The sequence below is a fragment of the Miniopterus natalensis genome, chromosome 18 (genome assembly GCF_054644295.1).
Source record: "Miniopterus natalensis isolate mMinNat1 chromosome 18, mMinNat1.hap1, whole genome shotgun sequence".
NCBI classification, from domain to species: Eukaryota; Metazoa; Chordata; class Mammalia; order Chiroptera; family Miniopteridae; genus Miniopterus; species Miniopterus natalensis.
Window position 1 is genome coordinate 22,475,375 of NC_142098.1, and position 26,499 is coordinate 22,501,873.

Here is a 26,499-nt window from a genome sequence, read left to right on the forward strand (position 1 = left end):
TACCTCTGCATTTAAAGCTACCTATTTGGAAAAGAAGTTATACTGACTTAGAATAAAATTACCAACTATTTTATTTAATTAAATGTTCTATTTTAATATACATACAAGAGCCATATATACATGCATTTTAATGAATCCAGTGGCTTTATGTCAAAAACATTTCACTGTTTGCTATTTTTTGTTCTTTGCCTCGTAAAAGAATGTTCTTTTATATTGATTTTTTTTCTAACAGTCATCTAAGACCTGTTACTAATTACTGAAATAATAATGAACTGTAATATTGACCATTATTGTCTGGGACTTAATGATGTTCTAAGTGTTTCTCTACCCAAGTGAAATAAATAATTTTATGCAGTATGAACACATATATTTTACTTATGCGTTTTTCATTAATCTTTCTTTGCCGTTATGGTTGTCAACCACGATTACAATTTCCAAGAATAAGAAATGAATCAGCAACTTCCTAATTCTGTACAATCCCTGCTAGTTTTCTACCTGGGAATTTCCAATATCATTAAATATTTTGACTGAGGATACATGCCCTTAATGCTTTGTTTTGTAAGGAAAATGCATTTACATGGCAATTCAAGGCCAAATTCATATTCAAAACTGTTATCAGGCACATTGAAATGTTGTATTTTAACCAATGGAGACAGTGAAGTTTCAAGTTTAATTTATCAAGAAAAGGTAATGAAAGCTCTTTGAGTATCAATTTATAATACACAGCGCTATTCACATTTTCAGCATTTCAATTACCTCTGTGGTGTAGGATACGGTTACCATATGTCTATATGTTTTCTAGATGACTTATTAACCAATTAAGAATGTTAAAATAAAAATTGAGAGGATAATAGTTCAATAATATTTGGGGCAACCGCAATATGCCAGGAATATAAACAGCTCTGCTAATCTCCTTTTCTCCAGGTGGTGCTTCTTGACATGTTTCAAACTATTTCAGGATAAAATAAATTACGCAACACCCCTGTAGGAAACAAAACTAAGAGGACTTGCAGACCCAAGGAAAGGTCATGGGACTTTACAGAAAGCACAGCCTCCTATCACAAGGCCTTTCATGCTCCTGGCCACAGTGTTTGGTAGCAAGAGACGCTACGGAACAAAGAAGGGTTTAAGGCAGGTTAGTCTCACTTTTCCGTGGTAACAGGTACCCCAAGTTAATATAATGCGATAGCAGAGAGCAGCTCAGCCCTGAGCCCATCTGAAACAAAAGTTCTAAACTATGAAGATTTCTGGGGAATACTTAATACTGAATTAATGGATGGATCCATTAGTAGAGGCAGTCAGCATGTTAAGAACCTCTGAAGATGACAGATAAATTATCACTGCATGTCACGGTGCCAGAGTGAGATGTCGGGTGTGACTTCGTGGTGACGCAGCCAGCTCAGTGGGTGGATCATGTTTGAGCCACACAAGCAGGGGTCTGAGACTTCTGCACACAATCTGGTATCTCTGGCTTGTGCCGTACAGTGTGTTAATCAGGAGCACAAAGATTGCATAGGGGAATAGATAGAAATTAATCTGGAGAACCCAGATTTAAAATTGATCATTTATAAATGATAAAAGCTGGCCACGATGCGGTCTGACTTTTGAAAATCATGCATTTGGGGGGGAGGTAGAAAAGTAAACAATGGACAGTGGAGTTGGTGTGGTATACGCGGAGCTTGGCATGGCACACATCGAGTGCTGCAAGTTCGGGAGCCGCCTCCCGGCCCAGCCTGACGGTGGCTCCGGGACGGACACGGAGTGGAGACGCAGCGCAGGCTGCCAGCGCCGACCGCTCGGTCCCTCAGGAGGCGCCGCAGCAGGTGAGGCTGACCGCGTGCCGATGAGATAACTAAACTTGCTGTTGAATTTAAAGAGGAGCGAGGGAGGACGGATGGCAAGTGTCTCAGAACATGGGACATTTATTTACTTGAAGATAAACTGGCTGAAGAATTACCTACCTAGGAAAAGCCTTCCACCTGGGCAAAACCGCCCAGTAATAAAGGGGGCTCTCATCTACAGAGACCAGAAGGTCTTCTAGGATGACCATCTGTCACAGTTTGCCCTGGAGGGAGGGTGTTCCCAGGACTCTGAGCTTTCAGTGCTAAAACTGGGGAGAGCTGGGCACCCCACTGCCAGTACCACTCAGGCAGTCAGGGCCCCTGTGCTAGTCCTGCACGTTGGGGGGCCTCAATCTAGCCCTCATCCAGCCAAGCTTTTGCTCATGGTCCCAAGAGGCCTCACAAAGTAAGGTGATGTTCCCATCTGTGCCCTTTCCCCCACTCTCCTGTCCACTCCCAGAATCCAGAATTCCCAGCCCCGAAGCCCTAAGCGGGCTTCCTGAGGGGCGGGCGGCCTCTGCGGGTCCCGGAGGCAGCAGGCTGAGGGGAGGAGGCAGGCCAGCAGCAGGCCTCCTGCTTTCCTCTGGACCCTTGCTCCCAGCCCGGGAACATCAGGAGCCCTGGAGTTTGAAGGGCACGGATTTAGGGACTAGAACCTCATGCCAGGATCAAACACACTCTGGTGCCGAAGGGTACACCGACTGAGAAGATGACTGAACACACAGATACCGAAGGAAACAAGATTGGTTTGTGTGTTTTCTAAAGTGCTGAAGTTAGAATTTTACTAAGGAAGCTTCCACAACACATTGTTTATAAACTTAGAAACACCTCAATAGATGTCAAATTGTGAAGATCACAAGGGATAAACCCCAAATTCAAGACAGTGTTCACCTGGGGAGATGAAGGGATATGATCCTGGAAGGGCAAATGGGTGTGGGTGACAATATCTTTCGTAAGCTGGGGAATGCATGCATAGATGTGAATTTTCAAAAAAGAATTAGTCGTCTCTAGATTGTATGCATCATGCAAACAACAGAGGAAACTGGGTGGGGGCACATGGGAAGTCCCTGTATATCTCTGCAACTTTCAGTAAATCTAAAACTATTCACACATTCAAAGTTTATTTAAATATAATGGTGTCTATCATGTGACATAATAACAATACTACAGAGCGCACATGTGATTTATTTCACTATATAGTATCATGGGTCTGAAGAAAAGCAATTAACATTTTCTACAAAGCATAGGGAGACATCATTAAATCTGAACTTGGACGTGAACTACTTTCAGAATGGAGATTCCGTTTTCATGATTTATGCTTATCTGGCCTTTTACAGTTTTTTTTTGCATCATTTGACAATACACTTGGTCTTTTCCTCCTTGTCTCTGTTAGTGCCTCTAAGTCTCTCTCCCTGAAGTGAAAGTTCTTGGTTAAGTGGCCTAGGTACCTCACCATCTCTTAGAGAAATGTGTTCCTGTGGAATACCATCCAGCCAAGCATTTTTCCATCAGGCTTTATAAACAGCGCGGTGCAGAAACGCACAAATCTTACTCCAGGGAGGAATGAGATCTTTTAAGATGGTTGTCGCTACGCTGCTTCCAAGGCAACAGACCAGGTAGGGGTATTGTCTGTTTGTGCTTAATATCAGGTGAATGGTTCCTGATCTGCGTGCTTACTGCCGATTCTTAAAAAGGAGTTTGTATTTTACGGATGAATAATGAAGACTGGGCTTTCCACCAAATTCAAAGGTGATTCTAGAGAGAAGTAACAAAATTTAAAATAACAACAATAGAAAACACCTTAAATCATGATTAAAAATAAGTCTTACTACTAATAGTTTTACGACTTTACCTTCCTGATGGCAAATAAATTTTATTTTAATTTTCAGTGCTAAAGGTTCATTTCCATTTCCCAGCTTTCCTTTCCAAGATTAGTTCAATCAAACAACCGCTGGACAAGTAAATGTTGCATTTGTTTTTGTTCTCTTAAGGGAGTTGGCTTGGCTTTGAAGGCTGATGCCCGAATTTCATCTACGGTATCAGTCATTGCATTATTACTTAGCAATCTGAAGGGGTTTCAATGACTAAGTAAGTTAGATTATTTTGTCCATCGGCATAATAATGCCCTTCGGTACTGGGCGGTAGGAAAGCAGTAAGGATGCTCTAGAGATGCTAAGAGGCACAACCGGGAAAATACTGCAAAAAAGCCAGCCTTTGAAATCAGAAAAAGACATACAAGGACCATTTAGCATTAGGAAAATATAGCAAAGTTTGAAAGTAAGAGCTGAAGAGGGTGGCCTAATTTCAATCAACCTCATTGTAGAAACTGTAAACATAAGTAAGTTCACCTCAAAGAAATACATTTTAGGTCATAGTTTGTCATCTCGATCCACTCAACATTTCCACATTCAATGAAAGCAGAAAGCGAGGCATTATTCCGAGGTGTTGACAGTAGGTAAGACATGATGACATGCCCAAGACACAGGGGTAGTAACTGCAAACGTGGCCTGATTGCCCATGTGGCCCGGCCTCTTCTCTTACCTCCAAAGTAATAGGTGCCCCCTGAATAAACCTGCTCAGGTCCCAGGGAAGCAGCAGCAGAGGCCGCCTGGCCGTCCACCACCACGCTCAGGTGATTCCTTTTGGCAGAGAAGGAGACGGAATGCCACTGTCCGTCATTTAATCCAACGCCTGGGGGAGATAAAATCAGTTAAAAGAGTTATGTCTCAACAGCGATCAGAGTAAACAGCTGGTGAGAAACAGCAATCTACGCATCACTCAGTCAAGCACCACACAACCCACCTCTCAAAGAAAAGAGGCCAAGGAGGCAAGTGGGAGACAGCACCCTCCACGGGCAAAAAGCTGCATTCCTCCCTTCCCTTCTTAGGGCCGCAAGACAGGGAACAAAATTTCCAAATTTGGACAATCCTAAACGGTTAAAATCTTTCAATTATTTGGCATGGGCCAATTTTCAGCTTCCATTATGTATTTTAGCTTTTTATAGGGAGGGGGTTGAAAGGACACAGATCTTTTCCAAAATTCTAGGTTATACCCAATAAAATGATTTATCTGCTTTTTAGCCCTTTGCGGTCATTTGTCTACTTTCAGCCACCAAAGCTTTTTTACCGTTCCGGTCGTATGTCTGCTCTCAGCCACCACAGCAAGGAACCGTACGAATCTTAACTCTATTCATTCATGTATCAGTTCATAATTTCTCCGAAAGCTCTTAATTCCGACCAGTACGACACCCATGTCCAAATTTAATATGACCGCAAAGGGTTAACACTTTTCTGTAAGCATCTTTTATAATAGTATAGAATATTTAGTGAAGTATATCAAGCCAATCATTATAAAATATTTGAAGAGACTATAATAAATATTGACAGTTTACTAGTATAATGTAAAGTTTAAAAAAAAAAGCAGTGTGCAAAAACAACATATTTACACAGTTGATCCTCATAATTTGCAGATTCCATCCTTGCAGATTCACCTACTTGCTATGGTTTATGTGTAACCCCCAAGTCAACACTGGGGGCGTTTTTGGAGTCGTCCACAGAAGGGCACAGAGCGGAGACTGATACACACGTTCACAGCTGAAGTCGGACAAAGCGACGCTTCCAGTTTCAGCTCCCTGATGCGAACGTGTTTTCTCACATTTTTGTGCTTTTGCTGGTGATTTTAAAGTTTAAAAGGCCCCCAAGCAAAGTGATGAAATGCTGCCCAGTGTTCCTAAGTACACCAAGGCTATGACATGCCTTCGCATCATGCACGTGTTAGATAAGCTTCATTCAGGCCTGAGTTATACTGCAGCTGGCCATGGGTGCAATGTTAAGGAATCAACAGTATATATGTAAAATAAGGTGTCCTTAATCAGAATCACACATAAACAAGATTATGTAGGGCTGGTTGGCAAAACTATTGTGACAAGAGGCCCTAGGAGCCACAGTTCGATATTTCCTTATCTGGTGTTCACGTTAACTTCATAGGACATAACTACTGCCAATAATGAGAATTGGCTCTCTATATACCACGCTAACCATGGTCCTAATTTTTGAATAAATAAGGGAAAGGACTGAAAGGAAATAGCCCTACAAGGAGACAGTAATTTTTGCATGAAATTAACTTGTGGTTGTTTTTATTTTTTAAAAATATTTTTCTGTATTTTCCAAGTTTATATATACAATCAAAAACTGCTTTACCCAGAAATCGAGGTTTTCTTGTTGCCTCTAAAAAACAATCTCTGGTTCCTCCTATAGCAGTCCTAGTGTCATGAATCTATGAGATGGGGTAGACTTTAACCTGTTAAAGGGAGTTAAGTCTACAAGGGCCCTGTGGCTGAAAACTCAGCGGACAGGTGGAATTTAAAGCATCTCTGTTGTGGATGTACCAGTAAGTTTCACACCCACTGAATATTCAACTCTGTATGATCTTGCACATCAAATTAGAAAACAAAAATATAAGTCCTCTAATAAACCGGAAGGTCATGGGTCTCTCTCCCGATATGTGCGATTTCTTTATTTCTCCAGCTATTTTTCAACCACAAGCTTTCAGACAGAAAATGCATAGAAACTCCCTTAGATGATTAAGCTCTTTGCCCTGGACTCATTTAGTATAATGCAAATTCCACCCCAGGCATCGAAGCTCATTTTTACATTACATCCATGAAGCAAAAAAAGAGTCTCAAAGACCCATCTCTGGTTTGCTTTGTACAAGCAAATGAGAAAGACCTGAAAACTGAAAAAATGAAGAACTTAGGTTAGATACTTTCAGACATTACTTTCTAAGAGTAGACTTTGAAATATTGGGCTGAATAGTTACATAACCCCTGATGGTATGAGGTTGGACTAAAATAAATCAAATGTCCCAGATGTGTCATCCAGAGCTCCCTCCAACAGGACACATTCGGAGTGAAAACCCCTGTGTGGGTTTTGCTTCATGCGCACACTCCCCTCTCCCCCGGCCCCACCACATGCCTCCTACCACCTCTTCTCAAAGCGTCGATGTGCCTGTGTGTATACATGACTTTACTCCTGTTACTTCATTTTAGGCTTTCCGTTGGTCCGGGGCAGTGTTTCTCAAACTACCTGCGGTGATGAGCGTTTTCTTTCCCTACCTATTGCAGATTGAGACTTTCACAAAATTCAAGCAAAATGAATTACTAGAAAATTAAACAAAGATGTGTAAAACACAAGCCCAGTGACCGTGCGCTTAGATGATGCAGCAATACCTTACGGCGAGAGCAGTTTCTAAGAGCTTCATCTCAGTGTTTATACCCATCCTGGTAACCAGTACTGCGTGGAGCCAGTTCTGCAGGGCCCACACTGAGTTAGCAGTGCTCCAGGTAGCAGCCGGATGAGGCACACAGCAGGGCTGTCAAGAGGCTCAGGAATTTCTTTTGCCCATATGGAAGCCAATTTAAATTAAGAACAAAAGCCTGCCGGGACAGCCCACCTGTTATTTGACACAATTCAATGTGCCTATCTACCCAGCCAGCAGGTTAAGAAGTCGTGCTTTCTTTGTGGGGAAAGCTTCAGAAAGTTACTCTCCAGCCTCACTGGGGACAGACATCATTCACTTACGCTGAGGAGACTTACTACCCCCCTCCCCATGGGATTTATCACTCAAATTCAACAAGAAAGGCCCTGTTTAATTCATTTCACCTAACTCTACATAATGAAAAGGGTGGTTTTCAAATCAGATTCTATTTTTTTTAAGTATATTACTCCTCCCCATTTTTAGGTGAAATGAGAAGTGAGCCCCTTTTGAAAGCTTGCAAAGAGGGAAAGGAGACGGAGGAATTATAGAATCTGTATTTCTGTTAGGTCACTAAATGCTAATTCCAGCCCACTGCTCCCGCCGCTCACAGTTTTTGAGTCTGGGAGGGGGAATGTTGTTGGTATAATAATACAATAACAATAACAGTTTACAGAACTACTCTTTGTAACAGATACTGTGTGCTTATGTGCACTGTGTCATTCAGTCTTCAGCACTGCTGCTATTATTCTCATTTCACTGTGGAGAAAATGAGGCTCGGGGAAGATGAACCAACCACCCAAGGTAGCATCCAGCCGGGAAGCCTATTCCCAAACCCACACTCCTCTGCCCACAGGGCTGGTGGTCCCTTTACCTGTTCGCTCATGTTGAATAAGTTAACTTTGAGAAAGAGAAAAACACCTGCTGAACGGCTAGGAACTGGCCTGGCACTGAGCGAGGCCTTGGTCGTGGGAGCAGCTGGCCCGCACCCGGACCTAGGCCTTGGCTTCTGCTGAACATAATTTCAGAACGTCAGTATCAGACAAAGTCTCTGTGTGACTACAATAAAACGGGAGCCCCCAAAATCAGAACTACTCTATAATCTTGTCTAAGGCAAAAGCAAGGCTCCTGTGAAAACCACAAAAATATCAAACTTCCTCTGCTGCATAATATCAATGGCAACTGATTTGGGTTTTTTTTAGCCTTATTTCATTCCTCCGTCCTTCTAGATAAAACTTACAAAGATACCCACTCATACAATCACCCTCACTTTCTGGCAGCTTTTCATCTAGAGCAATTCTCCACTTCCTTGGAACTTCTCCCAAATCAGCTAACACAACCCAAAAACCCAGTAATAAATCATCTTTCGCACCTTTTTATTAGGTGCCGGTGGTTTCCCTGGGTGTGTGTTCTTGCAATAAACAATAAACCCAACCTGTCTGATCACAGGCGTGATGGCTGTGGTCTTTGCGTGGAAAGCATTGGCAACTCCTCGTGGAGTAGCAGGAGAACGGAATGATGAATGGCAGGTAATCAGACGCCAGGACTGTTTACCAGCAGTCCCTCGGTCTCCCTCTCTCCCTCCCCCTCTCCCTCTCCTGCCCCTTCCCCCCCACCCTCGTTCCTCCCTCCTGTCATCTCCCTCCTGCTCTCTCTTCCCCTCCACCTCTCTCTCTCTCTCTCCCCCCCACGCAGGCCCAAACCATGTATGTGAACACACAAAATACAGCAGGAAGAAGACATGTGTATCTGCTCTCGTAGCTGACCTTCTGGTCGCACTCCTAAATCGCTACAGAGAGCGCGACAGCTTGGCCACCATCACTGCCTCATAGGACTGTAACAGGCACCCGGGGAGTGAGACGGATGAAGGGGAAAGAAGCCTGCTGGATAGGGGAGGTTTTTTGCAAAGGTGCAAAAGGCAATTATACACAGGCCATTACTCAAGGAACAACTGGAGTGCTCTGCCTGCCTCGCCACGTCTGCCAGGGCTCTGAGAGGGGCCAGAAAGTCCCACCCCCCTGACCGTGGACACTAACCAGGATTAAAGAGCCAAACCGCCAGACAGCTCTCGCCAAGACGAAAGAAAATATGGGGGTCACTGGTACTAATCACTGTAGGGAAAAGCGGGAGTTTAGGGAGGTGACAGGGTTCCAAATCTGAAAGGGTAGGAATATTCCAACAGTGGAAAGGAAGAAGGGTTTGGGATGCCATCTGAATTTTTAAAAAAAGGCTTCTCCTGGCTGAGGCGAATCAAGAGGGGCCACAAGAATCACGAACGCCTAGTGCATGAGAAATGCAGAAACCTCTCATATCGCACAAGCCCGCGCCTGCCAGGCCCTGCCCACGCAAGGAGCCCGTTTCCAGGCCTGATTTTCACCCCGAGGCAAAAGCAGCAGCCGAAATGGTAAAATCATAGCAGAAATCTCAAGCTTGACAACAAAGAATCTGTTTTAAATAGGACACTGTAACTATAAAGTATAACAATATATAACACTCTAAGTATTGTTCATTGGGTTGGGGATGCCGTCTGAATAAGTTTTGCGTCGACGGCCATAAAAGTGACAAAGGCTGAAAATATTTTGTGTCATGAGGGATTCTGTAGTACTGCTAATATGTTTTACGATTCGGGCTAATACCATAGCTTTAGTATTTCAAAAATGATATAAGCTGACATAATATTTTCAAAGAACTCCAAGTGACAACTAGCAAAACTGTCCATGAATTAAAAATGTAGCCTGATAATTCACACACTTGCACAGTTCAGTTCTTCCGCAACACAATTTAATTTTTATTCCATTGTAAAAGATAAAACTCTCTGAGTTTTTAAAACAGAAAAAATTAGTAATTTGTATCTGTAGCAGCTAAGAAAATCAAGCCATCCTTTTATTATGGAAAGATTTGCTATAATATGATACTAGTCTACCAGTAAGTAATTGATTTTCTTTGAAGACTCATTATAATACATTCTGACAACTAATTTTATTGAAAATTGTACATGGGAGACATAGGTGGAAAGTGTTTCCCTATGAGGGATTAAACTGACCACCCACCCAACTGCATTTAAATAGTCTACTTTCAAACACAACACTGAAACTGGCAAAAGTTACTATTTTTAAAGAAACTGGAAAAATGGGGGTGGGGAAGTTGCTAAGTAAAGGCCTGCTTTTATTATCTGAAGTGTAACAATTTTTTTTACATTGACAATCATAGTCAGTCTAGACTATTATTAGCTATGAAAAAAAATCTCACCAAGTCATACAGTATAATAATAGATTATACTGCATGTGGATTTAAACATTAATTTAGCTATTTTTAAATCATTCAGGGTATTTTTTATAGACTTACACCTAGTAATTTATTAAATATACATGCCTGTAAAGTGTTTAGAACTGAACTAGCTTCACCAGGCTCACTACAATCGCACTGTTTGGAAGCAGTTTCTTTAAAATGTTGAAAATTAGGCTGTGAATATAACCACTTCTGAGGATGTCAAATAAACCACAATAAACTACACACTAATGGCAGGCTTACATTTCTAGGCCCTTATTTTGGGGAACCTACTAATTATTAATACGACACTGACTTATTTCCTTTGTCAAGCCTGCAAATATACCACATTTTGAGCCTTACATTAAAAAGTCACAGCACAGTACCTCTCAAATATCATCATCAGCTCCCACATTTAAACTGCACTGAGAGATGAACAAACAAGATGAAGACTATGTATGCATTTGCATATCTATTCGCATACCTGTTTTTCTTATATTTAGTTTTTGGCTATATTTTAATGTTTTTCCCCTCTCCCAGTTATAGCCTATTAATTTTGGTCATAGTTAATATAGAGGAGTAGTACAATGGCATCTTTAAATTGTTTTTAAAGATCATTTATTAAATTGATGTAGCAATTTACCCCAATGTGACCTCCAGTTGCTTGGCTTAAACGTTATTCCATATATATGGAAATGTGATGGAGATCCCTTGTCAAAAACTATATAATTTTAATGAAGAGACAAAAATATCCTTCACCCAAAGCACTGACCTAAATTAGACGTTCATTTTCCAGACACTCATACAGTCTCCTTAATGGTATTACTTCGAGTCATTAAAATGATACCGTATTGCCTAGAAGTAGAGAGAATTCCTTTTGATGTCCAAACGAGCAACTCTGCACGGATCTTTTCCTCCAATTTTGCATACACACATCAGCAAGTAAAGCGGCTCTGACTTAGCATTTAGGCTTTCCCACACTAACACAGAGACACACACCCAGATCCAAGAAAGCCCCCCCGCCCACAGAGCAGGGAAGACTAAGGCCTGTGTTAGACAAACCCCAGTTTTCCAATGAAGACACCAGTAAACTTTTGGGTCCATTTCCAAGTCTTCCACATTTCCCCCCAAACACATTTCCTCAGCATATGTCGATTTATCTGGAGTGGGCAAGAGGGTCATAGAGGGAAATTTCTATTCCCCATAAGTATCGTTTGGGTTAATAAGAACTGCTAGTGTGGAGACATATTTAAAAAAAAAAAAAATTAGACTCAAGTTCCTTCTAAGAAAGAGTACTGATAATCTTATTAACTCAAGTATTCATTTATTAAACAAATATTAATTCTTTGGCTATGCATAACTATGGAGAAGGGACGGAGGCATAAGGGACTCTTTGAGAGGCAAGCGCCCTGCCCGAGGGCCCACGCTGGTTACCTGCTGTGACGTCGCTGGGTAACTTTCCTGGCTGGTAGAGGTTCAGCTTGAGTTTTCCACCGTTGAGAAAGAGGAGGAGGCCCCCTGGCACCAGCGGGAGTTCACTGAATAGCAGGAGCCCCGCGTTATTCCAGGTGCGAAACTGCAAAGCCGCGGCGACCTCGGCGTCCCCGGAGGAGCCGGGCAGCGCTAAGTAACTGCCGGGGCCCAGGAAAGTCACAGGCACGGACTGCGGTTGCGAGCAAGAAAACGACACGTTTCCCTGAGGATAAAGTCAGGGAGGAGCGTCAGGAATGGGCCGCTGGAACAGTCGTAAGGCTATTTATCAGTCGCAAATTGTCCCCGATGTAAAACAACAAATTGCTATCAACGTGGAAACTCTAATTCTCGCCACACATTCAGGTCCAGTGACTACAGTCAGGCAAATCTTCCCCTGGGTTTTTCCAGGTGAAATCCTTTTCTCCCCAGCTCTCCACTTTCACGAAGGCATCTAACCCCAATGTACTTTAATTCAATAAAAATTTAGGTAAGCCAACTGTTTTTATTTTTATTTTTTAATCCCCACCCAAGGATATTTTTTCCATTGCTCTTCAGAGACAGTGGAAGGGAGAGAGAGAGAAACACCGATGTGAGACACACATCAATTGGCTGCGAGGTACATGCCCTTGGCCAGAATCGAACCTGGAACCCTTCAGTCCGAGGGCTGAGGCTCTCACCACTCTCTCTCTTCACTCATTTCACCCCTTTGCTGCCTTTGGCTTCTAACATAACCAGTATTAATGAGCTACTGTTTCCCTTCCATATTTTTTCATATTGTTCTCTGTTCCTATTGAAAAATGTATATGTACATACATATGTACAGTATATAGTTTCAGTTATATCTTCAATTATATGTAGATACACACACTCAAATATATGTCGATGAATGCCTATACCTACACACAGGGCGTTATTTGTTTTACAAAAATAGGAGCCGTTTACTGTATCATGATTTTATCACTAAAATATACCTTGTAGAAATCCTTTGGAGCTATCCGCCATAAGCCTAATTTCTTCTTTTTATTGATTGCATAAAATTTTATTGTGTGAATGTACCAAGTTTTACTCATTTGTTTTCCTGTTAATGTTCATACACGGTTTCCAGGTTTCGCCTCTCCCGGAAACGCTGTCGTAAATAACTGTGTGAAAAAAGTTGTAAAGACAGAACTACAGGCACCTATGTTTTAATAAATATTTCCAGCTTCTTTTTCAGAAAAGAAAAAGTTAAAATACTCCACGCTTCCACCAGTAATAAATGAGGATATCATTTTCCCCACATCCTTGGCAGGCATAGGTATTACAGACCTTTTAAATTTGTACAATTCAATGACAAAAATGTCAAAGTAATATTTCATTCTTATTTATTTTTCATTGACCTGACTAATAGTGAATCTGAGCATTTTTCATGAATTCACTGCTCTTCTGGACTTGCTTTCCTCAGGATAGTCTGCATTTCTTCTGCCTATTTTTCATTTTTCCTTTTTTTCTGTAGATTTTACATTGGATGCTACAATGTACAATGCACTACTTACATTCCTTTTTAAAAACTATTTGTCTTTTTCTAATCACTATGCCCTTGTCATCAGATTTACAGGTATTATTTCTCATCTAATGGTTTTAAAATAGATCTTCAGGATACATTATGTTGCATAAATTTTTATTAAAATACTCTCTATGAAAAATTATTTTGCTATTTGAATAATATACGTATATTTAAGGATTTAAGAAAACTTTAAGGTCTGAATTATTTAGAAGGAATTAAGCATGTTCCTTAACATGCTTCAAAAGTGAAGAAAAATGTTTGTATTTTTCCTGAGAATAATCTTATCAAATTTTCCAAATACAGATTTGAAAAGTCAATAAAATCAACTTTATTTAGAAGAACACACGTTGGAATTAAACCATTTAGTCTTGCGTAAACAAAAGCTTTTGGCTATGCTATGATTCTGTTAAAAGTGAATTAGCTTTTATTGCGGGCAAATATCTTGTCCCAAAGAATGAAATAACAAAAGCTGAAGAGTAAACTACGCTGGCCTATAATGTAAAGGCAATTATAAGACGAACAAACTCAGTGAAAATGGTAACATTTACCAGCTGCCGTTTGGTCTCATGCTCTTCCGACAGCTGCCTGCTGCCCTGCAAGCAACAAATCCTCTTGCCAATGAAAAGCGACTATGAGTTGCGTGAGGTGTTTCTGGAAACTCATTTTGCCAATTAACATACACATCTATCTACCTATAATATTTTATTTTCCTTTTAAATAATTTTCCCAATTATAAAAAAAGAACTATTTTAAAATTTCACTGGCTGGGTAGCTCAGTTGGTTACAGCGTTGTCCCAATAAGCCAAGGTTCCAGGTTCGAATCCCCAGTCAGAGCACATACAAGAATCAACCAATGAATGTATAAATAAGTGGAACAACAAATCAGTATTTCTCTTTCTCTCTGTATTTCTCTCTCTAAAATCAGTAAATTAAAAAAAAAAATCACTGGATGTTACACTCATATAAATACTATGAATTCACACAGAGAATTAAGAATAAAGTATTTTGTAAACAATAAATACTCCTATGATGCATGCAACATGAGCTTAAATTTACATATTGAATTTTAAACAATTAAAGAAACACATTCAAATGAATATGGGTGTACGCTTTTCGATCATCAAGCTGATTAAACTGGAAACCATGTTTCACAGAATCCCCTTTGTTGTCTGGTTCTGGTTAAGAGTTAGCCAAAGGGGGAGCCTGCGTGACATGAGCCAGAAGTGAGACGCTGGCCCTCTTCCTGCGAGCTCTTCTGTGTGTGTGATCACGCAGTGGAGGCTGGTCACAGGGGCTGGTTCCAGCTCGCCCTGGCTCTCCTTCACAACTCCTTCTGACAGCTGGCTGCCACTTTCCAGCCCCTTGACAACTGCTAAGCTCCAAGTCCGAAAACACATCCCTGTTCATAAAACTCAAAGTGGTGCTGCTTCACCAACTGAACCCTGACCTACACAGTTATCTTTAAATTCTGCCGGATTTCCACGGAATTAGAATACAATGCAGCCTGGCCAACGCGGCTATTGGGACAGACTGGCAGATGCAATGTTGTAATAACCTATTAGTTTCTTTTATTTGTTATGAATGACCATGGCAAAATACACGTTTTTCAAATGCCTCTCTAATATACATGGATGTTATCTGATTCCAGGAACTCGGTATGCTTGTTTAGAGAGTTTGTCAGTGAATATCTTATTAAAGAAATTACAGAGCAAAAGAAATTAATCTCCTGGGAGTAATAATGCCACAATGAAATTATCAACTGCAAAAAAGAAGTGTTTTACTTCATACAAAATAAAATAACCATGCCTTGTGAATTATAATTCCTTTAGATAGAATTAATCCCTTATATACACACTGCCAAGCAGAGAAAAGCTATAAAAGAGTAAATTCTAAAACATCGTATCAAATGGGAATCCAAAATGGAGCAATTTCATCGTGTGGAAAAGCCGCATCGTTTCTACCCCTTCCTTCACATGAAGGCTCTCTTACCGTAGCGATGATCTGCGGCTTTTGTCGCTTGGCTAAATCAATGATATCCACTCCATTATAATAGAGGTTTTCTAAACACCCATGGAAATTTTTATGGGGGAATGACACTGATTTTCCAGGTGCTGGAATCCCTCCAAAGCTGATCTTAGAAAGAAAAATGGTATCAATCATATTGTTGAGTGATTTTCTGATAATCTGCTTAAATAATTATGATTAGCAACTATAGCTCTCATCATCATATAGATCAATTTTTCATCACCCTACACTGCCACACTGTTAATTTCAAACAGAGATTTTTTTTTAAATATTCAGATTTTAAAACAGATTTATACAAATTTATATGCATTCAGTTTTTGTTTACATCAGAGTTTAATAAGTCTTACGAGTTGCTAATCACACCCAGATTTGGTATTTACTGGTTGATGCATAAAACACTTTTTTTAACCCATAGCAAATACTGATCTGTTTAATAATGTAATTGATTACAAATCACATTTCATTTTATATACATTTCTGGCACACACTGATATTTATGCATTTGAACTGACTGTTAATGAATTAATCTATTCGTTGCTAATATCCTCCCAGTGAATCCACACTGTTCAGGGGCGCCCTGGCACACACACAAATCATGCGACACAACTTATATTGACCTGCGGTAATGAGGTCTCTTCTTGGGGGTTTCTTGCGTGTGACATTCTGCGATTACACCTTTCAGGTGAACCAGATGCCCTCTCTCTCTAATACTAAATTAACACCTTGGGAGAAAGAGGAAGCCTCGGGAAGAGGCCCGACGGGCTCCTGTGAGCTGCGCCCCGAGGGCAGCGCTTCCCGGGGCTCTGGTGCACCCTGAGAGTGGGGTTCCCAGCGGCGCCTTTTCTCCTGCTGGGCTGAATAAGCCACACACACGTGCGAGAACCCGCGTCAAGGGAAACACGAGCATCGCACCTCAGGGGCGAGGTCCAGGTGGCTGAACTCCCCCCGCGCGTGGAAGCGCCGCCGCTGCTCGTCCACCGTGAGGTTGACCAGGCCGCCCGCCCGCTGCAGGCGCACCGCGTGCCAGTGCTGATCGTCCAGCAGGCTGCCCAGCGAGACCCCGGCCGGGCCGCGGGCCGCGGGCAGGGCGGCGTCGCCTGGGGAGGGAAAGGCCCAGAGCACCGTTATTCCCTCCCGGGCCAACGCCAAGCTTCCCTTTCCTGCCACCGTCTCTCCCAAGAATCACTCTCGCCTCCGGCACGCCCTCCCCTCCCGGGCGCCCACGTGGATTTGCCCGGCGTGGGAACAGAACAGCCCCTCAACCTTGCTGCGATTTCTTCCACTGTTAGTTCTTTCTATTAGTATCACCCATCGCATGCTCATTTTCAATATAAATTCTAGCTTTGCTACCACCTCATTATTTTTACTACCTTAATATTTTTTAATGGCCCGTCTCTTTCTTCATGATGTTAAGAAATAGCCAGGTAGGTCTACTGGCACTATGTAAAAAACGCCGAATGAGGGTCTTACACAATTTGCAAAAATGAACCATTTTAAATGAAAGTACAATATTGGGGTGTGTGTATGTGTGTGTGTGTGTGTGTGTGTGTGTGTGTGTGTGTGTGCGCGCCCTGAATCCAGAAATAAAGCGCCTTAATTGTTATACGGTATAAATGCATAAAGCTACTGAAGTGATATCTAAATGACCAGATTTTCAAGCATTTTGCCAAACAGTGTTACCTGAATTAATAAGTAAAAAGAGTTTTCCTCTTCTCAGCTCCAGTGTGATGTGATCTCCACTTTGCCCTTCCCTGTGCAGGAGAATACCATCGCTCTGCATGGTTTTAAATTTCAGAGAAATCAGCTCCTTTATTGGGCTCAGGGATTTTTCATCAAATCTGTAGAGGAGAGAACTTCTTCCATCGAGATCAACCACCTCCGATCCTAGAGACAAAGACATTAAAAGTCATTCTAGGATAAATATGTTTTTCATCAAGCATTTTAAATGTGTACGCATAAAGAATGCACCATATATACGTGTATAGTTTAGCTCCAAGCCAGTCATAATAAGAGAAGACAAAACCACCACATGTCTAACTCCTGATTGATTCCATTTCAGTCTTTACTAACCTACTTACAAAATTCATTTTAAAAATGTATTTCTAATTTTCTCTCACATTATTAAAGGCTGCTCTTTCTCATTCCATAAAAAAAGAAAATCAGCAAAATGGTTATAATCAATATCCATAAAACCACACTACATGCTCCACAATCAGTATTTTTTAATGGTGTTCTCGAAATGTTGAAGTGAAATGTTTTCTGGCTCCTGAAAAAGTGGTTTTGATATTTTAAAATTCTTTCACACATGCCGTATATAAAGGAGTTTCACGTACAAATAAACACACATACATCAGACCCATCAAATGCCACTTCAAATAAATGTTAAACTGACCTTTGTGTTTTGTTTTATTTTATTATTTCTGTGGCTAAGTAATAGTATTTAAGAGCAATGCTATTATCTGTCTTCTCAAGGGCGTCGTTAAAAAGACATTCACTTAATGATATTATAAGGGCTGTTCTGCTGCATTTGTGTCATAACTGTGACATTGACATGTTTTTCCAGCTTTCTGACAGTGTCTTATCTACTCATTGTCAAGATCACTTTTATTCAGCTCATCTGAAAAAAGATGTCATGTTATACCAGTAGCATAACAGTTCATCTGTCAAAATCAGCTGCACCCGAACAAGAAACACAAAAAAGAATTGATCACACTCAAAAAGCCTAACAGTGTTGTCTACATTTCACCAAGTCAAAGATTTTTTTTTTAAAGGCAATTACCCTTGAGAATGCATTTATGTAATAAATGAAGAGGTTAAGAAAACCCAATAAACCAGGAAACGATTTCTCAACTGGCCAGCTGACTTCTCCCAGTCGAAGAAATGACACTGTAGTTTATTTATCGTTTCATTTGACAAAATCCTTACAATTACTTATAGGATACCCAACTATGCATTTCATTTAGATTATCCACACTGTTTCATGGGAATCACTGATTAATCACCATCATCCACATTTTTTTCAAGTATTTTATACAGCTATCTTTTGAAATTTCAGAGGTTTGATTTTTTCCCCCATCTTGCTGATGTGTTTATAAAGAATTCACCAAGTGCGCATGAATAAATATGGCATTCTGTGGAAAGAATAATGCTAACTGAACAATTATTCCTTGTTATACAGCTGAAAAAATGTGCCTGGTAAAAACATAATTCTGTGTCAAATACAAATAATGTGTTCAACGATTATTAGATTACAATAAATTAAGAAAAATTCCAATAAGACAGACTTTAAATGCGGACACATTTGGAGCGATGCAGTTATCTCTGAGTTAGTGTATCGCTTAAAGGCAACCATCATAATAATGATTTTATTTTAGATAAAGTCTATTTTTGGAGTTTGCTACCAAGAGAATTTTTTTCCCCCAGGAGAGGTTTAGTCTGTATTACTTTAGTCTACTATTTCTTTTATTTTTACATCTTCCTTCACTATTGTTATTATTACACTATAAGGGTTATATTAACCTTTCATGGCACCCAATGCTTTTGTGCTGGGAGTATCTCCATCAGCAAAATGAAACAGTGAAAACTGTATCAGACAACTGATGTCTAAAGCAATGGTATATTGTTTCATGACCTCAACTGAAGGCACTTGCCATTTTCTCTCACTCTTACCTATTTTACTCTGACTTCACAGGTATAACACTAATTTGATGCATTTGTTCAACAAATATTTATTTAGTTCCTCGTATCTGAGGCACTGTGGTGCAGGCTTAGATAGAGTGATCAACACAACCATGGCCCCAGGCCTATGGGGCTTACATCCAGTGAGGATGGACAATAACTACCAAGTGAACACACAAGTTCATCGGTGATTACAGACTACAATAGGCGTTCTGATCAAGGTTAAAAGACGACCGGGGTCACTTTAGTTAAGGGAGTTGGGGAAACTCGGTTCTCAGGTCTAGAAACCTGGCTCTACAGCAGACCATGGTCAATAATCTCCTACTCTCCATGGTCCTTAAGTCCAATTCTTGTCCTCATAAATGAGAATTACTCTTGGAACATTTCATTCCAAGAGGCCTGGACACTGTCCCAACACATGTCCTTCCCTGTCATGAAAGGAAGCTCTGAGGATTGCTGGGAAACCACAGGGACAGTCAGTAATTTAGCTCTCAGGAGAAGGAAGCAGGAGTGAGGGGGCTGGCCTTGAAAAAGGGGGCCTGAAAGCCAGAAAGTAGTGAAGGAGGGGGATCTATAAACTGGCTACAATCACATCACAGATTCACAAGCACGTGAACCATACCCTTCAGTTATGGATATAAAAATTTGAAACTATCTGAAAAAACTCTTTTGAGAGCGAGCGAGCGAGCATTGGAACTCAATGTCTCATCGCCAGTATCTAGCACTCGCTCCAAGGATGCGGGTGGGAAATATAGACACAGCGACTCTCCTGCAAGTGATCTTACCACTGTAAGGAGAAACTGGAGAAACTGAAACATACATCAGAGGTAGAACTTCACATCTTTTCAATGTCATACTGAGCATTTTCTAACACGCTCCGCCTTAAGATTATTTAATTCTAAAATTAATAAATGTCTGATTTTACAATTTATTGCTGATTACGGAATCTGTTAAGTGACATGTTAATTTGTAGATATTTTTTCCCGGTAGACATTCAAATGACTTCTGTCTGGTAGAAAATACATCCCAAGAGGTTACAGCTTTTATTGCCCTGACAGACATTAACCATTTGTGTACTTAGCCGAGTAACAGTAACCCCACATTCTTTCCTGAATTCCTATGTGCACTTGTCTCTTGAATTTTCTTTGGACTAGCTTTAACATCCTTCTGATTCCTTCATTAATGACTCATAAATATATCTTTGATAAGTGTTTATTCTGCATTTGAACGGGAGTCACATTTTTACATTTTTGAAAATTTTATTTTAGAACTACTGACTTAAAAAGCACACTTGGACCTTACATCGCTGACTGGGAAAGAAACATTTCAAGTCTCGGCCATCGCAGGTAAGGTTCAGGGTGCGTTTATTTCCACTATTCCGCAAGGATTTTCCGAGTCTGACCTCTTCAGAGAGCACAGCCAGTGCGAACCCATTCTCACAAAAGAAAACGTTCAGATGATTTTTAACAATGTTTCTTTACATTAAATCTAACCTATAAGGGATCTGAGTATATACCATTAATAAAATTAATCCAACCCAATAATTATTTGTTTAGATAGAAACACTAGATTAAGTATCCAAAATAATATTAATATTTCAATTAATAGTCAATGACACATTTATTCCTGTCTTTTGTCAAACACTTTTGGGAAAAGAATCTTTGGTATAGAATTGAATTCTATAAATGAGAAAAACAGAGATATTAGAAAATTGAAGTTGCATAAATAGGAAAAGTAGAGGTATAAGAAAATTGACTGTAGGAAAAATTGGAAATGAGAAGTTAACAGTTTATAACAGTAAAAGACCCATGGCCCAAAGACAGAGAAGGAGATGTTCCCCGGTTGAAAGAAAGAATTCTTCTTCTAACTGTAAGTTTGCTCATCAGTATGTTTGTGAACTGAGGCTATATTTCTAATGGCTGGGTTACCATCAGTATGAACACGGCGGCCGTGCGTCCCAGCCGCGCCATGGGGAGGACGCGACTCTGCTCTCCGGGGCGCACTCCGCTCGGGCCCTCTCTGCGGTCACTGTAAATAACGCACACAGCGTCGCAGTTTAAAGTCTAAAAATCAAGGAGGTGGAAGGGGCTGCTTTCTCCTGAAATCTCTAGGAGAGAATCCTGTTCTTTCCCTTTCCAGGTTCTAAACACCACCTGCAGCCCTCGGCTCGTAACTCCTTCCTCCACGTACAAGACCAGCGCCACAGCGTCTTCGAGTTTCTTACGCTCCTCGTTTTTGCTTTCAGAGTCACATTTCCTTCTCTGACTTTGTTCCTTTCATCTCTGTCTCCTAAGGACCCTTGATGACATTGGGTCCACCTGCATAATCCAGGACAGTCTCTCCATCTCAAGATCCTTAATTTAATCACATCTGTAATGTACCCATGACACATAAGGGAGCATATCTGCAGGTGAAGGGGCATTATTTTCTCTATCACAGCAACTTATTTAACCTCTTCACCTCTGCTTCATTTGTAACATGGAATAACCATAGTATATACTCTTCATAGGGTTGTCTGCATAATTTTTGGAAGAGTTGCTGGCACATAATTAGAATCCAATAAATGTTAGCTACTACTAATGGTAATGCTACTATCTACTATTAGAAATGGAGCAAAGAGGTACAGAAAAAACAGTTTAATAAATACGTTTAAAGTACTTATTTTTTTAAAAGGGGCCTCTTTAAAAAATAATGAATTTCTGTAGTGCACAAGAAATGCTCAATTATCAATGTCACTGCCAGGTAATGCAGCAAGAGTGGTTTTGAGCCATCTGCGGGTTCTGTGGCTTTTTCTCTGTCTGTCAGCGAATGCCTGAGCTGACTTCCCATGGCAATTGTCAGTGACCTGAATCCTCCTCAGTGAATACCTCCATCTCCAATCTTCTCATTTATAGCAGGAATCAAAGAAAGAAGAGACTCACAAAGATTGTGGGCCCTACTCGCATATCAAATTCTCCCTGTGACCCTGGGAAAGAGACCCAGTCTGCTTTATTTGCATGATTCAGAAATACAATCTTCGTGAAATGCAGGGTTTTCCAGTGGAGAATATTCAAATTTCTTGCAGGGAGCTGTGTCAAAAGTGGTGCTTCTGATGTGAATTCTGTGCTGCTTCCTGCAGCCCATATTTACAGAGAGTTCTCTGTGAACCCAGGCAAAGGCACAGCAATGCGTAAAAACAAAGCCCTCCCCTGACCCCCCCCCCCAAGGAGCTTTGCTTCTGCAGCAGGACCAGGCCCTGGGGGATTTCTAACGTGTGCAGGAGGAGCTGACCCACTCAGCCTCAGAGAAGTATGTCATCTAAATCGCAGAAATGCCTTCCCTCCAAGAGCAGCAGTTTTCCCACCTCTGCATATTTCCACATGCAAACATACTCCTTATTACAGTATCTTCCACCTGACCTGGGGTCCTTCCCTCACCCCTGCATCCTATCGCTGCTCCAGAGGGCTGAGGCTTCGCCAATGGGAGAGGTTGCCATTTGAAAAAGCAATGTTCCACCCATCCTCCAAGTGCATCACTAAGGGGAAAAACACATATCCAAGAGCTGGTTCCTTAAATCGAGTTCCATGGTCCCACCATGTTAGAATCAACCGAGGAGAATCTCTTGGGGTCTCCAAAAACAGTCACCATCCTGGGCTCTGCCTGAGCCACACCCAGGAGCACAGGTTCCTGAGTGATCCCGAGGCAGGTGACAGCATGAAGGCTGTCTGACAAGAACATAAAGGTGACAGGAGTCTACTTTCTGCAAATAAATAAACTCACTGCGTAATGAACTGTACCATGGAAAATAAATACGTTTTTATCTACACTGTAGGCGATACTTGCAGAAAATTGTGGAGGTGGTAGGGGCTTGTCCCTGAAAGATGCTTCAGGGAGAAATTGATTCGGTGAGTTAAACTATGAATCATCGCATTATTGATGAGGTCGGTTGATGAAGTCTCTTAAAGGAAAAAAAGTGGGACAGAAAATGAGTAACCGGGAAAACAAACTCTTGAATAATAGAAAATGGACTTTATATGAAGGTCATGAGAGGCTTCTTGGAAAAAACAACACACGAGACGAGAGCCTTCGTCTATGAATTCTTTGGGAATCACCTCAAAAATATAAATAGAAAAGGAGTGCGCCCGCTGGAGGGGGCTATGGACCAGGCTCTTCTGGCTACACGTGAAGTCAGCCGTAAACACTGTTTCTTTATTTGGAAACTACTGCCTGTGGGTTACTAAACAGACAGAGGTCCGGTTCTGACTTCGAGGACACAGATGAGACTGAGTCGCGGTGAAACCGCGCGCGATGCGCCGGCACCTGGGAGCTGCGCCCCGGCCCGTTTAGAGACGGGGAGGTCGGCCAAGGGCTCAAGAGACCAGCAGGAAACGGGCGGCACTATTTTTGCCGAGTAGAATAAAGGAACACAGAATGATTTAAGGGACTCTTAACTTTAAAACAACTAAAATTAATTCAATAAAAAGGAAGAAGATACGAGATGAAACGCTGCACATAAACCACAGGGGAAAGGTGGCTTTACGCTCGTGGCTTTAAATAGGCCGAATTAAGGTCGGTGACCGCACTCCAGGAGGCTAGGGGACAAATGTGATCTCTGCCCCTTAAGTATCAATCCAAATTAGCCTTTTAAATAGATTCGGAACTGGCAACATCTACCACGTCAAGGACGGTTGAGCGTGTCCCTTGAGGATATAAGTTGTATTTCTTTGTCTAATATGTATTTGTAATCAGTGTTACAGAAGTCGCATGCTTATTCTGAGTTTCCTTATTTGGAACAGGTGGCAGATAACTCCAACCTGTCATATGACACAAAAGAAGTTGTGGGCATCAAATGGAAGTATTAAAATGCCTCAGGAATTATTAAGACTTGTATTACCATTTAGTAATAACAAGCATTTGAAATCCCATATGCTCATCTCAGAGATAGATCTCCTTTAATCAACTGCTACTGCATGAGCATAATCAATTCATAATCTGTATAGACTTATTTATCTTATGGTTGATATTGTGGCTAATCAGATATTTTTGAGCCATCCATTTAACAAAATAGGTACTAGCCCAAGTCCTACAGCAGGAGCTGGCATTGCAACAGTGAACACATTCTGTCCTCAGGGATCCTCCAGTCTGAAGGCAAAGAAAAACGTCAGGCCACTCCCTCCATGTGTATAAATAATTACGAATTTTAAGTGGAGCATGAAACATAAAGTGCAGGGCTGTATGAGGGATCTGAACACTGAGATCTAAATTAGGTTGTCAATTAGGGACGACATCTCTGACGAAGTGATATTTGAGTAGATGACCACCTATGTAAACATCTAAGGCCAGGAAAGAAGGACAAGTGGGCAGGGGAGAGAGGGAGGAGAGTTGACAGGGTGGGAGGAACTGGGGAGGGAGGGGTGGATGGTGGTGACAGAAGTAAATGAGAGAGATCCTCAGGGAGTTGAACCACTTGGCAGATCACCTGACCCACTGAAAGTTTGGTTCAAGCTCTGTTGAGACAGGTCTGCTTTGGTTTGTCCTCAGTCCTAGGGCATAACACCTGGTCTTCAAGTGCGGTCTTTACTCCTAAGGCAATGCCATTCTGACTTTTCAGTTAAAAGCCCACGGTACTGAACAAGTCCATCTAAATTGGCAGGACTTGAACTCCAAAGCTGGTCTTTCCAGCACTAGGAAGATGCTGCCATCTTTAGGTCTTTAACCCCCAGATCTTGCTTTTGCCTGGGTTCTTGGTATCTCATCTTGGGCATGTGCAGTTCAGGAGTCAGCCAAGGACTGAAGGGAAATTTGTATGCAGGAGTCAAGTCTCTCTCTCTCCGACTCCCTCCTTTTTTCCTATTCCAATCTAAATTTCCAGCCACTCTGGCAACCTTGAGCTCTGACCTCTGTCTCCTCAGCCTAGTAAAGGCTTTCTGATGTCCTGCAAACTGGGATGGGTTTTTAGGAAAAAGTCAGTTAAATGTGTGTCTCCTAGAGTTTGTTTTCCTTCTTTGAAAAATCAAGTTTTCTCAAGTTTCTGCTGGTTTTAAGTTGAACTTCAAAGCCCTGAGTAGTTTTTTAAATATATATTTTATCCAAGAATTATCATTGCTATGGGCAGCAAGATAGTCCAATAAAAGCTACTCTGCTATGACTGGTACTGAAAAGCAAATTGTCTTTTTATGAACTATTATAATAATTAACTTGGTCTATTAATATTTAGGATTACGAAGTGGGCATATACTAATTGTATTATTCTTTATTTGAGTAGATGACCACCTATGTAAACGTCTAGAATACGTCTGGAATATATCTTAAAAGAGAAATTCCCTCTGTTCTTCTATTTGGTTACCTTTAAGTATGGAATACACTGGAAAAGTAGAATACATGTTTGATGTTTTCCTTTCATTTATTAGTTTTCAAAACAATGAGCAGGCTCAGAAGTGATCAATGGGATTTTTTTTTAGTATTATCATGAATCCAATCCATTAATCCACTCATTTAAACATATTTAATATGTTTCAAAACTGCAGGTACTAATCTTATTGATGATAAAATATTTCCATCTTTGGTCAGTGAGAGCCTCTTCAGTTGGCTCTTTTGACAATTCGAATGAGTTTTTCATAGTTTCCTTATTTTCTGGTATTATAATAGTTAACCTTATTTTAATTTTAACATAACTTCACTCATCATTAAATTAAAATCTTCAGTCTATAAACTTTTCAAAGAATGAGAAATTACCCTCTTTGATTTGGGCTGACCAGAATCTATCTTTCTTGAAACTTTGACATAATGTGGGGTGCCTCAGCTGTAGAAGTAGCTGATAAACAACCTGAGAGCAAGGACTGTATTTAATTCACTTGGGTCAAGATTTGAGCAGTTAACTTGCGGAAGTACCTTAACAAACAGGTATCCAATTCAATTATAACTTTTCTTTACAGTGAATCTCAACAATTTACTGCTTTTCATCCCCTCCTCCCCCACCAGACATGTGGTTTAGAGAGATTAGCATCCTGAAATGACAAAAAGACTGTTACCTAGTTCTCTCTGGGCTTTTTTTTCAGGTGACTATTTGTGCTTTTCATGCCAGTTTCTTACATTTCTTATTAATATGGTTTCTAAACTGAAATCTACTAATGTAAGCAGTCCAGACTTTCAATATTTTTTTACATTATAAAAAGGCATACTCTTATTTTTTAAAAATTAACTAGAGTTTTGCAATGACTGACTTGTGCCACTTATTAAATAGGATCCATAATTTTCTCTGAAGCAGTGTGCATTTACACAAATAAACACCGTTTAACATTTCCACTCATTTCCTTTTTCTGGCCCTCCCCCAGCTCTCTGTGTCCTATGCGCGACCTTCGCCAGGCTGAGCACAGCGCTCCGAGGCTCCCAAGCCAGGGAGGTGGCCGGGAGCGACCGGCTGTTCCAGGAGCAGGTGGA

At 41.0% G+C, this 26,499-nt stretch overlaps 1 protein-coding gene across 4 annotated transcripts in view; it reads right to left on the minus strand.

Moving 5' to 3' along the window:
- Nucleotides 1-26,499, minus strand: part of CNTNAP4 (contactin associated protein family member 4) — a 308,626-nt gene that overhangs the window by 164,687 nt on the left and 117,440 nt on the right. For all 4 annotated transcript variants that reach the window (XM_087827286.1, XM_087827285.1, XM_087827284.1 and 1 more), the window contains exons 5-9: nucleotides 17,083-17,286; nucleotides 16,315-16,499; nucleotides 15,367-15,510; nucleotides 11,796-12,057; nucleotides 4,383-4,532 (exon numbers count right to left, since the gene is read on the minus strand). In XM_087827286.1, the coding sequence (XP_087683412.1) occupies nucleotides 4,383-4,532; nucleotides 11,796-12,057; nucleotides 15,367-15,510; nucleotides 16,315-16,499; nucleotides 17,083-17,286 (945 nt within the window). The remainder of the gene's footprint in view (nucleotides 1-4,382; nucleotides 4,533-11,795; nucleotides 12,058-15,366; nucleotides 15,511-16,314; nucleotides 16,500-17,082; nucleotides 17,287-26,499) is intronic.